We start from the raw sequence: 15,678 nt of genomic DNA, 5'->3' as shown, positions 1-15,678 counted from the left end.
ATAGTTACCAAGAAAACAACTGGTAACACACTATGCCGCGAAGGACTGAAATCCTGCAACGCCTGCAAAGTCCCCCCGCTCAAGAAGCACATGTACATGCCCGTCTGAAGTTTGCCAATAAACATCTGAATGATGGTCAGATGAGACCAAAATCACGCTCTTTGGCATCAACTCAACTTGCTGTGTTTGGAGAAGGAGGAATGCTGCCTATGACCCCAAGAACACCATCCCCAGTGTCAAACATGGAGGTGAAAACATTTTATTTTGGGGATGTTTTTCTGCTAAGGGGACAGGACAACTGCACCACATTGTACCGTCAAATCTTGGGTGAGAACCTCCTTCCCTCAGCCAGGGCATTGAAAATAAGTCATGGATGGGTATTCCAGCATGACAATGACCCAAAACACACGGCCAAGGCTACAAAGGAGCGGCTCAAGAAAAAGCACATTAAGGTCCTGGAGTGGCCTAGCCAGTCTCCAGACCTTCATCCCATAGAAAATCTGTGAAGGGAGCTAAAGGTTTGAGTTGCCAAACATCAGCCTCAAAACCTTAATGACTTGGAGAGGATCTGCAAAGAGGCGTGGGACAAAATCCCTCCTGAGATGTGTGCAAACCTGGTGGCCAACTACAAGAAACATCTGACCTCTGTGATTGCCAACAAGGGTTTTTCCACCAAGTAGTAAGTCGTGTTTTACACTCATTAAAATGCAAATCAATTTATAACTTTTTTTAAAATGTGTTTTTCTGGATTTTATTTGTCGTTATTCTGTCTCACACTGTTCAAATAAACCTACCATTAACATTATAGACATTTGTAAATATATACACAAATATTTATTTGTTTCATTACCTTCAAGATGGATGTGGTAGAACGTTACAGTCAAAATACTGGAACCGCAGATGAACTGATGACCACAACTCTTCCTCTAGGATCTGAGACCTTCTTTCAGAAGTAACCTGCTCTGTTTTGTCTGTCGGTGTATTGTCAGTTTCCTCTTTGCTCTGTGATGTATTTTTCACTGTGTGAGAACGTGTAGTGTGAGAGTGGCATGGCTTGTTGGACAACTAAAGAGGGCAGGTTTTGCGAAGAGTCAAGGATTTTAGGATTTTTAGATTTTTTCCTCTTATTCAAGTAGATGGGAGCTGTACATGCACGACTAGATATTAAAGAGCATCACCAAGATGGCAGCCAAGTGAACTAATTTGAAATGACTTTGGACATGTGCCCTCCATGTAATAGTCGTGACAGTAAGGACACTTCGACTGATTGATGTTGCCACATGATACTTTTATTGAATGATTCATGGAAGAATTCAAAAAAACATTTCTTGCTTTTGTTCAGGAAGTCACTTAACATTTCTAATGATTTGGTGGATCCATGGAATATATGCTGAAATGTTAGTATTAGTGGTGGGCCGTTATCGGCGTTAACGTGCTGCGTTAACGTGAAACTCTTATCGCGCGATAAAAAAAATATCGCCGTTAATCTATTCTCAAATCTGGGTTGGGAGCTGGGTCTGAACTACGCAAGCTATGGTGACTTTCACCTTGATAGTTTAACGCGGATGTATACCAAAGACTATAGAATATGGTCGCCGCGTTTAAATCTCCTCCGCCAAAACACAGACGGGATCACGTCGTCCTCCATTCATAAAAACCGGATCTACTATAGCGAAATGCCACGTAAATTCGTCGTTTTTTGGATTCATAAATCAAATGTTGGTCAGTCACTTAATTCAAATCGCGATATGGACTAGTGTATGTGAAAACTGAAATGCAAAAAGACCGTTTTAATATGAATCCGATATGTTCCGTTTGCCTAGCTGTATGTATGCATGGCAGAGACGAGCTTTTACTACACGCATACTGAAACACACGTCACGCTCCCGGTAATTTTTGGCATTTTCATCTCACATGAACAGATAAACTCAATCTCCCAAACTGCTGTGAGTGTCACTTTTACCGTTTCAAAACTATCATCATATCATACTGTATGACACAGAAACTTCATGGCAAACCTGTCAAAATAAAAGTACCGTGTAACATGTAATGGGTTGGGTAGGTGTTGACGTTAAAAAAAACACAATCTAATAGGTAGAAAAAATAATTTCATTGTTAGTTAGTTAGTAAACACAAGTACATCTAATTGAACATAATTTATTTTCATCAACAAATTATCATAGAACAGCTTTATGAGCTTTATGATCCATTCTCAAAGACTTTAAGTCATTATTTGGGTAGCATACATATTCTGAATGCCTTCAGCAGAATTCAAATTAGCCATTTTAATCTAGATTAATCTAGATTAATTCGACAATTTAATCTAGATTAATCTAGATTAAAAAAATTAATCTATGCCCACCCCTAGTTAGTATACACATTAGGATGGCTAAGTTTATTGCAGCGTAATTTATCTCCAAAAGATGTGATGCCAACTGCAGTCTTTCCACAAACCAAAGGACCCCCAGAATCTCCCTGTTAAGAAACACAGTTCCACACAAGAGTTAAAATATATCAGTTTAAACTCAATTTAAAATCTGTGAATCATCTTTTGTACATACATAACAGGATCCACCACGGCCATATGCACACATCATCTTTAAGATGGAGTAAATCTCTCCCCATCGTTGTTCACATTCTGTGTTATTCTTTATCTTCACATTTGCCTCCATTAGACAATCACTTGCTAAGCCATTAGTCTCCAGTCTTCCCCAGCCAGCAACACTACAGACAGTACCTGGTTTGAAGTCAGTTTTATTCTTTATTGATATAAATTTAACATTTTGGCTTAGTTTGACTTTTTTCTTTAGCTGTAAAAAAAATAAAAAATAAAAATAAATAAATAAACAGATTTAATCACCTTCACTATGTAAAGGGTTGCTCCACCCCAAAATAAAAATTTTGTAATTAATCAATGTGTCGTTCCCAGGGGCGGATCTAGAAAATTATTCATGGGGTGGCAAGGGGGTGGCATTAAAATTTATGAGGGGTGGCAACACTGAAGCAAGTATCCTTGCATGGTTTTTGTGGATTCAAGGAACGCTATTCTTATTCGGTGTATACACTAGGGTGCACATTTTAACATTGTCCTATAAAAATGAAATAAAGGCTGATGTGTGATTGACTTGAACCTGATATCTGGATAGGAATGTCAGATAAATTAAATGAGATGGTACGGTATATTTAACTTCTTTTTGAGTTCAGAGCAAACCTGTAGCAAGTTTAAGTCTATCCCAAGTTTAATTTACAAAGCATGACAAACAATGCAGACTGCATATGGATACAAAGTCTCAGTGGATCAAGTTTCCTTAAGTCAAAAACACATAATAAATATACAGAAACCACATTTAAATCACCAACAAATATCTTCAAAATGAATAAAATAAATCACAGTATTCAGTGCAACAAGAGCAACAAAATGACCTTTTAAAGTATTCAAATATCTTGGGTGAGACATGAAAACAAATTCAATAATTTTAGTGCAAGTAAAGCAACAAAAGGCTCTTTAAGTCCAAGTATCTCTTCTTTTTAACAAACCAACAAATTTGCATGAACCGAAAACTAAATAACAAATTTTGGTGTAACAAGGTTATGACCAGCAGTTTATTAAACCATTCAAAAACTTTGGTGCACATGTGTATAGTTGCAGACATATTGTTGTAGACATTACAGTTGTCAGGGTTCTTACGCCTTTCCAAAGTAAAATTCAAGCACTTTCAAGGTGCATTTTCAAGATTTTCCAGCACTGTGGTAAATTACATGTTCACATACATGAGTTCTTTATTTTAAAACAGATGTTATTGTGCTATTAAAAAACAACTGTCTGGATTGCATATAACATTGCCTAATATAAATAGCCAACATACAGTATACAAGTTATATAATTTAAAATATTTAATTAATATAACTTACAGAGTATCTGCAGTATTTTTTTTTTTTTTTTTTTTTTAAGACCTGCACAAATAAAAGTAATACTGTATGAGTGGGGTAGGGCAATGTCTATGGTAACATATTAATGACTGGTATAAATTGACTGTAAAAAAACATGATACTAAACTAAAATTCTAAAACTTGCACTTCAAAAACAAGTTTTCACAAATACATTTCACATTTCAGCCTAAAAGTACTAAAAGGTAGTCAAAAAGAAGCTATAAAATTATTAATAACATTAAATTAACTAGCCCAAATAAAAAAGACAATATTTTTAAATATAGAAAATCAGATAGGAGTCTAAATGTCAATCAAAAATATTTTCAATACACAAACAAACAAATATGAAGGAATTAATTATTATTTTCACTATTTACAGTGCATCTGCAGAATTTTTAAATATCAATTTAAAGCAATGTATGACCCTTTTTAAGAGCTGCACAAGTAAAATGAACACAGTAGTGGGGTTGGACAATGTACGGTAACATATTAAGCCATAAAATGACATGACTTATAATTCAGATTTTCACAAAAACAAAACATCGTATACAATGCCATTTCAGCCTTTATACCATTAAAAGGGTTAAATCAAGTATATAACTGATTATATTTATTTAAAACATAAATATTACTGTCTTAATTGTTTAGATTTTTAGAAAGCACATTAACTTCACATTTACAACTCTATGTTTGCTGCATAAGAACATGGGCCGATATTTGCAATAATCTGACCATAAACAGCTGAAAATTTGCAAATTCATTCTCTGTCACGAGGTGGCGCTTTAGGAGCGCTGAAACATTACGGTTTCTCTAGTAACGGCTTTACACAAAGCAGCATTAACGCTGTTTTATCAGGCACGGAATGAAAATGCGAACGACACGTTTCTAAGGACAGTCTGATCTCTTCAGATATATATATATATATATATATATAAAGACATCAGTGCCGCGTTTTGACTTTAAAATGTGCAGCGTGCATATTTTTTCAGTGACATCATTGCCTTTTGAAGTTTTATCCAGCCTTATTGCGATTCAACTGTAAGACCTCTCAAAATTATAATTAAGCATTTTCTTATTCTGTTTAACATATTTAAAACTTTTTATGGCATTAAATTTGATACAACTAAACTGAGGAGTTTTTAAGAACCTGCAGGAGCCCTCTACTTTTACGATAGTCCGTCCAGTCCAGTGAAACATTTTGGTAGCCCGACAGGAAAACACAATAGCCCCGGAACGTCGGGCTGGCGATTTTGCGAGCCCTGAGTTCTCGTTTTAAACATACTTCGTATTTGTAGTTTTCAAGCCATCGCGGAATGATGCGACAACCTCCCGGCATATTTTCGCTTGATTGCTTGGCTTCTGACTAGCTCTTCCAGGGCTGTCCGTCCTTGGTTTCCAGGGTCGCTGCTGTAAATCGGTCGAGGAAACTCTTTTATTTTTAGAACACTAGGACACTAGTGCTGGGGTGGCAAGGCTTTTTCTTAGGGTGGCAATTGCCACCCCGGTAGATCCGCCCCTGGCGTCAAGCCACTCCTGATCCAAAAACAACGTCAGAAGCGTCTGTGCTGGGCTAAGGAGAAAAAGTACTGGTCTGTTGCCCAGTGGTCCCAAGTCCTGTTTTCAGATGAAAGCAAATTTAGCATTTTATTTGGAAATCAAGGTCCCAGAGTCTGGAGGAAGACCGGAGAGGCACAAAAGTCAAGCTGCTTAAAGTCCAGTGTGAATTTTCCACAGTCTGTGATGGTTTGGGGAGCCATGTCATCTGCTGGTGTGGGTCTATTGACTGTGGACTTGATAAAAATGCAGCTGTCTACCAGGAAATTTTAGAGCACTTCATGCTTCCTGCTGTAGACAAGCTTTTTGGAGATGATGATTTTTTTTTTTTCAGCAGGATTTGGGACCTGCCCACAAAGCCAAAACTACCAGTACCTGGTTTAATAGCCATGGAATAACTGTACTTGATTGGCCGGCAGACTCGCCTGACTTAAACCCCATTGAAAATCTATGGGGTATTGTCAAAAGGAAGATGAGGGAACAGAGACCCTGAAATGCAGACAAGCTGAAGGCCAATATCAAAGCAACTTTGGCTACCATAACACCTCAACTGTGTCAAAGGCTGATTACCTCTATGCCACGCCACCTTGATGTTGTAATTAGTGCAAAAGGAGGCCCAACAAAGTACTGAGGACATAATATAGTACATTAACACACTTTTCAGAAGGCCAACATGTGTTTAAGATCCTTTTTTTATTGGTCACATGAAATATTTTAATTTTGTGAAATACTGGGTTTGGTTTTTTTGTCTTTAATCCATAATCATTAAAATTGAAACAAATAAAGGCTTGAAATATTTCACTTTGTGTGTAGTGAACTAATATAACATACAAGTTTCACTTTTTGAAACAAATTGTTGAAATAAATGGACTTTCCCTCGATACCTGTAAACTACTGTAATTTCTTTTAAAACTAAGTTTAGAAACAAACAAAAATCTTACTCAATGCAATGTGCAGCAGTCAAGACAAACTCATCAGAAATGAGAAATCCACCACAGACATGTCGTCGCCTTGGAATTATAAGGTTCTGCATTCCGAGTGGTTTTGAGATATTGAGCTTCAAAGTTTTTGCATTCTATATAGCAAAAATTATATGGGGAACAAATCTCTTTCCTACATGAGAATGACAGAGACCCTAAATGTATTCTAAATGAGATACTGTTTGTCGACTTATTCACACTACAAGAAACACCTTATTGAGGCATCAGCAAAAATGCAGAAACCATGCTGACATCTTGGTTGTGATTAATAATCGTTTAGTGATTGATTAATTAATATGCGGTTAATCAATCAGTCTCACCAGTGAAGGTCAGGTGTGGCAGCAGAGAGGCCAGCAGGAGCAGAGAGATGATGGTCATCATGAAGACAATCAATGAGGTCTTGCTGGTAAAACACTAAATAAATATAGTTTAAAGGTAGGCGGAGACACTGAGTTACTGAGCTGAGTTCCTTTCTTTCTTTTGTGGTATAGTTTGTGGTATAGCAACACAATGAGTAAATATTGTTCTCGTTAATCCTTGTGGTCTCATTTTCAGGCCATGGAAGGTTTGGTCTAAAAGTATTAAGTAGGTCACCATACATTTTAGTACTTGAATACTTTACAATTCATAACCTTAAATATCATTATATATAAATGGAAAACCAACATAACACAGGTGTCAGATAATTTTAAAGTGATGTTCAACAAATCTTTAATGGAAAGGGTTAACAATGTTTTTCATGCTTGTTCAATAAACTATTGGACATGTACCAAGACTGGTACATTAAGGTCACAGTTATAATAAATTAGGACAGTAAAGAGGCCTTTCTACTGACTCTGAAAGGTCCAGGGTCTCTGATCACCTGCATGAAAATGCTATAAAAGTTAAGTATTTAAATTAAGTAGAGCTCAGAAACACTTTTTTTTTTATACATAAAGTACATATTTATGGAGACTTACTTGTGTTGAAATTCAACATTTTTAAACACTTAAGTGTCAGAAAGTGTTCAAGTATTTTTACGACTACTGTAGTAAGAACATTGAAAAGTTGTCAGTTATCAGTTGTCATGCTGATAATCATGCTTTTTATTATCAAGCATTTATTTGGCTTTTGTATTATTGTGGCAGAAGTCATTTTGCTTTGCTTGAGTCTTTTTTTTTCTTGCCAATTTGTGGTGTATAAGCAACACAATGATGAGTATTGTTCTTGCCAATCCTTGTGGTCTCATTTTCAGGCCACAGATGGTTGTTGTAGTAGGTCAACGTACATTTTGTTACTTGACTTGTTACTTTTACAATTCATTACCATAAATATCAGTATATTTTCATAGGAAAAAACCCTGTTCTTTCAGGTTTTCAAAACTGATTGGTTGAGAGCCTTTTTCAAAAGTGTGATATTCTAGTGATAACAGAACTCAAACCATTTCAACATTTGTACCACTCCACTTGCAGTATTTCTCACAGTGCGTGTCATGCCGGACGCCCAAATCCCAAATTATAAAGCAGCCTCATCTCGGCCAGATCTCCTGCGGCCTTGTGCCTATGGCTGAATCACAGCTGTCTTCAAATTTGATTGGCGGAGAGTCTTTTTCAGGAGTGCGATATTCTAGCGATAACAGAAACTTTGTATCACTCCACTTTGCAGAGTTTCTTACAGCGAGTGTCATGCCGGACGCCAAAATCCAATATTTTTTTTACAAATAATATTGTTTTAGTGTCACAGAATGTCGTTTTAAGAATTGTTAGGTGGGAACATAGTTGCTTTAACTAATAAACTTTAAAAGTATCAAGTGAACGTTCCTTCATTACTTGTTCTAAAGTGACTTTTTCGAGTAAGTAACTTCACTTAGGTGTTTCTTGATGCTTGAGCTCAGCTGCTAAACTGTCAAACTTGGATTTAAATCAGTGGCGGAAGGAAGTAGTTCTGCACAAAAGAGAGATTTTAAAGACACTCCGTTGTTGTTTCTTATGTATTCTCACACTCATGCCGTAAAACTGTGGTATAAACGCAATATCACACTCGTAGCTGTGAGATATGGCTGTATATCAGCATGCTGTGATTACCTACGGCACTTGGCCTTGTGATATTGCTCATATGCACTCACAAGAAAGAAAAAAATCAGGATTCTGTATTTTAAGAGAGCTTCTTTGATTGTCTTTGCAATGGCAGCCCATGGTTTGAGTATACTGAGTATATAATCTATTTAGAAGTCCAATTCATAAAGCTGGGGATGGTGACCTCTAGTTGTGAGTTTAGGGAACTGCAGGGATGACAAACCTGTTCCAGATAATATTTAGTTATTCTGCTTTGATAGATAATGAAATTGAATAAACAATTCATCTTCCACTTTACATATGTAATTTCTAAAACACCATAAAACTCTTACAAACTGGAGATTGTGAATATCATGTGAGAGTAATAACCAAAAAATGAAAGCCATTTGGTTTGACTTCTGTGTGAGATGTGTTTCATGCATATAGGCAATAGACAATAGACATTATTGCCGGAGAAATTTCGCTGACGTGACCGACTCTTTACCAGCCATAGCTGTTTTCACATTCAGTGACCCAATTAGAAATGTGAATGAATGTCTTAAATTTGCATTATGTTATCAAACCTGGTGCCTTTTTTAAATTAAGTAGGCCACAAACACACTTTATTACACAAAGTAATTAAAAAGGAAGTTTGCTAAATTTTCAGTTGTTTACTGTTTCCAGTGAAGACAAATATGGACACTCTCTTGTGCTGAAATGTTAGGTCTAGCATTATTGCAAATCCTACTTGGTGTGATATTTTATCTAATGCAATGAAATTCATGTGTTTTTAAAAACTTTGGTGTCAGAAATGGTCTAAATGCATTTTTTTGGTTACTGTAGAAAAGAAGAACATTGTAAAGTTTAGACATTTCTCATTATCAAGAATTTACCCGGCTTTTGTATTATTGTGGTGGAAGTCATTTTTTTACTTGAATCCTTTTTTCAGTAAACTGCTACTTCTTATAATTATTGCAATAATAAGGACGACTTGCACATATTGATGCTTGATAGATTAGTTTATTGAACATTTAAACAAATGCTTCATCTTTTTTCATTGTAAAAATCACTTATTTTCAATTATGAAGTAGATCCAATCAAGATATGCTGAAATCTTTGTGTAAACTTCAGGTCGTTCACTACTATTGCAAACATTTCCAGCGCCAAAGGACGTGACACCAACAACAGTGTCTCTACAAACCAAAGGACCTCCTGAATCCCCCTGTAAAGAAACACAGAACAACACATGACTGAAGTGAAACTTCTTACTACTGATGGTCTCAAATTGATATTGTTTTTTACATACTTCACAGCTTCCTCCATGGCCGTAGACACACATCATCTGTGAGGCTGAGTATATGTCTTTCCATTTATTTTTGAATTCTGTGTTATTCATGATCTTCACGTCTGCTTCCATGAGACATTTGCTCTTTTTTCCTTTAAGACCCAGCCGGCGACACTGCAGGCAGAATTAGGTTCTCCCTCTTTTGTTGGAATGCAAATTATCTTGACAATGCATTTGATTTTACTTTTTTCTTTAACTGTAATACAATAACATTATCATCATTACAATACAATTAATCATTACAAGACTGAGTAATCATTTAATATGAGTCATTTGAGCTACTGTTACCTTCAAAAGCATAATGTCGTTCTGGAAAGTGCTAATGGTAAAGTTCGGATGCTTGTGGTAGGACTTCACTTCAATGCGGACAGACCCTTCATTCTTTGTTAGGTCATGTGCACCAACCATAGCTGTCAGTGGCTCATTTCTGTGTAAGAAAGGCTTATTAGTATAACAAACAATACCATCATTATAGAAGATTTCTCTTTTTTTTAATTATGACATTATGATCTTATTTCATTGAGACTAAATTGAAGTCTTACGTCATCAGCAATGTGCAGCAGTCATGATGAATCTATTAGAAATGAGAAATCCACCACAGACATGTCTATGGTTCCTCTGAAGAGAAACCATGTAAGGTCTGGAGTGGGGTTTTGCTTCTGTGCCGTTCACTATACCCACATTCACATGAGCTAAGAGAGAGATAGAACCATTAGTCATCTTATTCAGGAGAAATCAATTAATATAATATGCTGTTATATAATCAGTCTCACCAGTGAAGGTCAGGTGTGGCAGCAGAGAGGCCAGCAAGAGCAGAGAGATGATAGTCATGATGAAAACTTTCAGTGAGCTCTGACAAAACCCTTATAAATATAAGGATGGGTGGAGACCCTGAGCTGCCTGTAAGCCTTTTTTCAGCTTGTGGTGTCAATAACACTGATAGTAAGAAGATATAATTTGTGTTACTTCTTGTCTTCTCATCAACTGTTATATAAAACCACAATTTCCAAGATGTAGGATATGCATGTGTGTGTGTGTAGCTCTGGTTTTATCAGAATATGAAAATGGCCTTTTGTATTTATTTGTCATATAACTAAATTGAAACAGTGAGTATTTTAACATTAACAGAATGAAAATGTTGTCATTATTCAAACTGGTTTAACCGGGAGCCCATTGACTGCCAAGTAAATAACACTGTCAAGGCCCAGAAAAGACGTCATCAAAATAGTCAACAATAGTGGTTCAACAATAATTTTACCAGGGTACAAAGATCCTTTTGTATGCAAAAAAAAAAAAAAAAAAACAATAATAAAACTTAATTCAACAATTTGTCTCCTCCACGTCACCATTGCGTTATTTTGGAGAGTGTCCCCCGGACAACAATTTTCATTTTGAGGTGGAGTAACCCTTTAAGTACATTTTATTTTAAGAAAACAGTTTTCTTAAAGGGAAAGTTCAATCAAAAATACCCCATTATTTACTCACCCTCAAGCCATCCTAGGTGTATATGTCGTGGTTCTAAAGGAGCAGCTTCCAGACGCGCCCATGGATGGTGAAGCAGGACTGAAAATGGTGGATCGGGGAGCCAGGATGGAGCTGGAAGAGCTGGTGACCAGGGCAGCCTGGTGAAGCAGAGCAGGCAGAGCCAAAGACCACCACAGCACAGCAAGTGGGACCAGAGATACCCATGACAGAGCAGAAGACAACTACAGCAGAACAGATGGGACCAAAGAGTCGCACAGTGGAGCAGATGACCGGCAAGGCGGAGCTGATGGAGCTGAAGACCACAACAGCAGAGCAGACGGTATTGAAGATCCCCACGTTGGAGCAGATTTCCACCACAGAGGAGCAGTAAACCACCACGATGGATCAGGCGGAACTGTAATAGACAGATAGGTTACCAATGGCCTCTGTAGCTGTAACAGGACAAACTGTTCAGGGATGACCTCCATGGTCATGTCAAGGCAGGCACAGAGTTTAGAGATGACCTCCGTGGTTGTGTCAAGGCAGACAGAGAGTTCAGAGATGACCTCTGTGGTCATGTCAGAACAGGCTGAGGGTTCAGAAATGGTCTCCTTGGCGGTGACAGGACAGGCAAGGGATTCAGGGACGGCCTCCATGGCCATGACTGGGCAAGTTCACAGGTGATGACTGTGGTTAAGACAGGCAGGCAGGAAAGGGATAGTTCACCCAAAAATGAAAATGTGATGTTTATTTGCTTACCCCCAGGGCATCCAAGCTGTAGGTGACTTTGTTTCTTCAGTAGAACACAAAGAAAGATTTGGTTACGCTTTAGATTACAGACCGCAAATAACTACGTAAGTAAATTGAATTTACGGTGTAAGTTTCTGTAATTATAGTGTACCTATATATAACGAACATGTAGGTATAAGGGAAGAATATGTTAAATTTGGGTAATTAAGGGGTAACAAACCAGAATACTTATGCAGTATACTTATGTAGTTCTTTGTAGGTTGCATATCTGAGTTGTTACCCCCTAATTACCCAAATTTAACATATTCTTCCCTTATACCTACATGTACGTTCTTTAATAGGTACACTATAATTACAGAAACGTACACCGTAATTTCAGTATAGTTATGTAGTTCTTTGCAGTTTGCATATCTGGTTTGTTACCCCTTAATTACCCAAATTTAACATATTCTTCCCTTATACCTACATGTTCGTTATATATAGGTACACTATAACTACAGAAACTTACACCGTAAATTCAGTTTACTTACGTAGTTCTTTGTGGGCTGTAATCTAAAGTGTTACCAAAGATTTTTACCTCAAACTGTTGCAGTCTGTCAGTCATATAATGGCAGTCAATGGGATCCACGGCTTTGAGAGTCAAAAAAACATACACAGACAAAACCAAATTAAACCCAGCGGCTTGTGATGATACAATGAGGTCTTGACACATGAAACAGTCAGTCTGTGCAAGAAACTGAACAGTATTTATATCATTTTTTACCTCTGATTTACCACTATGTCAGTATGTCCAACTGTCCTGAGCGTGTTTACAACAGCAAGCAACCATAACTTCAGTTGATCGGGTTTAAAAGTTGGGAGTCTGCAAAAAGTCAACACTCCCGGATGAGTTAGCGCAAGCAAACATAATCTTTTAGTTTTTAATCGGATGCAACAATCAGGATAACAGACTTGTGGACTGGAGTGGGCTCTGTGTGAGATGTGCTTCACACATTGCTACACTATAGGCAATAGACAATGGACATTTTTGCCTAAGAAATTTTGCCGACCCTTTACCAGTCATAGCTGTTTACACATTTTAAAATGTGAATGAATGTCTTAAATTTGCAGTATGTTACAAAATATCAAACCAGGTGCCTTTTTTAAATTAAGTAGACCACAAACATACTTTATTACACAAAGCTTGCTAAATTTTCAGTTGTAAAATTGTAGTTTTACTGTTTAAAATTAGGACAAATATGGACACCTTTTGTGTTGAAATGTTAGATCTAGCATCATTGCAAATAATTTTTTTTTGCATCTAATGCAATGCAATTAATTTGTTTATAAACACTTAGGTGTCAAAAACTGTCTAAATGCATTTTATGATATAGGATGAAGAACATTGTAAAGGTTAGACATTTCTCTTCAGTTCTTATGCTAATGATCATGATTATTATTATCAAGAATTGACTTGGCTTTTGTATTATTGTGGTGGGTGGAATTAATTTTGGTTACTTGAATCCTTTTCAGTAGACAACTTCTATTTTATAAGGCTGCAATAATAAGGACCACTTACACATATTGATGCTTGACAGATTCGTTTATTGAACATTTAAACAAATACTTCCTCCTTTTTCATTGCAAAAATCAATTAACATTTGCAATTGTGGAGTGAATCCACTCAAGATATGCTGAAATCTTTGTATAAACTTCAGGTCGTTCACGACTATTGCAGACATTTCTACCAGCAAAGGAAGTGATGCCGACTGCAGTGTCTCCACAAACCAAAGGACCTCCTGAATCCCCCTGTGAAGAAACACAAATCAACACATGAATGTAGTGACACATCTTACTACTGATGATTTAAATTGACATTGTTTTACATACTCTACAGCTTCCTCCATGGCCGTAGACACACATCATCTGTGAGGCTGAGTATTTGTCTTCCCATTTATTTTTGCATTCTGTGTTATTCATGATCTTTACATCTGCTTCCAAGAGACGTGTGCTCTTTTCCCCAAAGTAACTCGGTCTTCCCCAGCCGGCGACACTGCAGGCAGAATCAGGTTTGATGTCTTCCTCTTGTGTTGGAATGCAAATTATATTGACAGTCTCATTTGGTTCAACTTCTTTCTCTAGCTGTAATACAATAACATTATCATTGTTAAAAGAAAGTCTGACTAATCATTTGATAAGAGTCATTTGAACTACTGTTACCCTCAAAAGCATAATGTCATTCTGCAAAGTTCTGTTATGGTTATAGCATGGATGCTTGTGGTAGGACTTCACACCAATGCCGACAGAGCTTTCATTCTTCGTTAGGTTATGTGCACCAACCACAGCTGTCAGTGTCTCATTTCTGTGTAAGAAAGTCTTATTAGTAAAATGAACAGTACCATCATTCTAGAAGATTTCTCCTTTTTTATTATAATATTGTGATTTTTAACCCATCATTGAAGTTAAGACTTAATGTCAAACACCAAACAATACACTTTACTTGTCTCGACAATGTGCAGCAGTCATGACAATTCTATCAGAAATGAGGAATCCACCACAGACATGTCTTTGGTTCTTCTGAAGAGAAACCATGTAAGGTCTGGAGTGGGGTTTTGCTTCCGTGCCATTCACTATACCCACATTCACATGAGCTAAGAGAGAGATAGAACCATTAGTCATCTTATTCAGGAGAAATCACTTAATATAATATGCTGTTACATAAACAGTCTCACCAGTGAAGGTCAGGTGTGGCAGCAGAGAGGCCAGCAGGAGCAGAGAGATGATGGTCATCATGAAGACAATCAGTGAGCTCTTACTGACAAATCCCTTATAAATATAAGGATGGGTGGAGACCCTGAGCTGCCTGTAAGCCTTTTTTTCTCAGCTCGGGGTGTCAGGAACGCTGATAGTAAGAAGATTATATTTGTGCGACTTCTCAACATCAGCATCATCTGTTATGAAACCACAAAATCCAAGATGTAGGGGTATGCATTTGTGCATGTAGCTCTGGATGTCATAATATGGAAATGGCTTTTTGTATTTTTTTGTCTAATGGCTATATATTAAAACAATGAGTATTTTAACATTTACAGATCGGCCCTCTTTTTATGTCTTTAACGTCACTAGTGGAATTTGATTTTGCTATGATCAATGTTATGTTGTTGAGCTCAGCTTGTATTGAGATCTTGTATTTTATACCTAAATAATTTTTGTAAAGTTCTGATGATCTGTGAAGTAATTAAATACAGTTGTTTAATTTTACTCAGTAGGCCAACATCTTTATTTGCGTTAAATTATCGATGAAAGTTCATCAGCATGGTCCTTTGTGCAGTTATTAAGAAGTTGTTGTTAAGAACATACAGAAATTAATTACAATAATTTAATCTAATTACAATAATTATATCTTTGAAATTATTAAATTAAGCACATAGACTATTTTTGTGGTGACTGGTTGGACAGGAGCACTTGATTTGAAAATTACCCCAAGATTTACCCACCCTCAAGCCATCCTAGTGTGTATGATTTTCTGCTTTCAGATGAATACAATCAGAGTTATATTTAAAAATGTCCTCCTAAACAAAAACAGATTTAAGTCCAGGAGGGAGGTGGAGCAGAGGCAGCATATTTGTGTTTGCGCTGAGGT

At 36.8% G+C, this 15,678-nt stretch overlaps 2 protein-coding genes and 1 pseudogene across 2 annotated transcripts; all 3 read right to left on the bottom strand.

Moving 5' to 3' along the window:
* Positions 1 to 1,346: 1,346 nt before the first annotated feature.
* On the bottom strand, positions 1,347 to 6,842 carry LOC141338089 (duodenase-1-like). The gene is made up of 7 exons (XM_073843653.1): positions 6,785 to 6,842; positions 6,663 to 6,676; positions 6,426 to 6,511; positions 3,132 to 3,138; positions 2,562 to 2,810; positions 2,376 to 2,475; positions 1,347 to 1,405 (listed from the first exon to the last, which is right to left on the bottom strand). The coding sequence occupies exons 1-7, from the start codon at positions 6,840 to 6,842 to the stop codon at positions 1,347 to 1,349; spliced, it is 573 nt and encodes a 190-aa protein (XP_073699754.1).
* Positions 6,843 to 9,563: 2,721 nt separating this feature from the next.
* LOC141338775 (mast cell protease 4-like) lies at positions 9,564 to 10,673 on the bottom strand (annotated as a pseudogene).
* Positions 10,674 to 13,685: 3,012 nt separating this feature from the next.
* Positions 13,686 to 14,825, bottom strand: LOC141338088 (granzyme-like protein 2). Its single transcript, XM_073843652.1, has 5 exons — positions 14,768 to 14,825; positions 14,536 to 14,686; positions 14,256 to 14,397; positions 13,926 to 14,177; positions 13,686 to 13,844 (listed from the first exon to the last, which is right to left on the bottom strand). Exons 1-5 carry the CDS (start codon positions 14,823 to 14,825, stop codon positions 13,686 to 13,688), a joined length of 762 nt encoding a protein of 253 aa, XP_073699753.1.
* Between the last annotated feature and the right edge of the window lie 853 nt (positions 14,826 to 15,678).

The sequence above is a fragment of the Garra rufa genome, chromosome 7 (assembly GCF_049309525.1).
Source record: "Garra rufa chromosome 7, GarRuf1.0, whole genome shotgun sequence".
In the NCBI taxonomy this organism is placed as follows: domain Eukaryota; kingdom Metazoa; phylum Chordata; class Actinopteri; order Cypriniformes; family Cyprinidae; genus Garra; species Garra rufa.
The sequence above is the reverse complement of the archived record's forward strand: the minus strand, read 5'-3'. Positions and strand labels throughout refer to the sequence as shown.

Bases quoted from the DNA above. Each gene is read 5' to 3' on its own strand.
- LOC141338089 (XM_073843653.1), bottom strand. From the start codon at position 6,842: ATGACCATCATCTCTCTGCTCCTGCTGGCCTCTCTGCTGCCACACCTG. The intron at 2,476-2,561 runs GTATGTACAAAA...GTTTCTTAACAG, and splicing joins GCCGTGGTGGATCCTGTTAT to GGAGATTCTGGGGGTCCTTT. The intron at 1,406-2,375 runs ATACTAACTAGG...GGCCCACCACTA, and splicing joins ACTTAGCCATCCTAATGTGT to ATACTAACATTTCAGCATAT.
- LOC141338088 (XM_073843652.1), bottom strand. From the start codon at position 14,825: ATGACCATCATCTCTCTGCTCCTGCTGGCCTCTCTGCTGCCACACCTG. The intron at 14,398-14,535 runs GTAAAGTGTATT...TTTCTTACACAG, and splicing joins GCTGCACATTGTCGAGACAA to AAATGAGACACTGACAGCTG. The intron at 14,178-14,255 runs GTAACAGTAGTT...ATTGTATTACAG, and splicing joins ATGACATTATGCTTTTGAGG to CTAGAGAAAGAAGTTGAACC.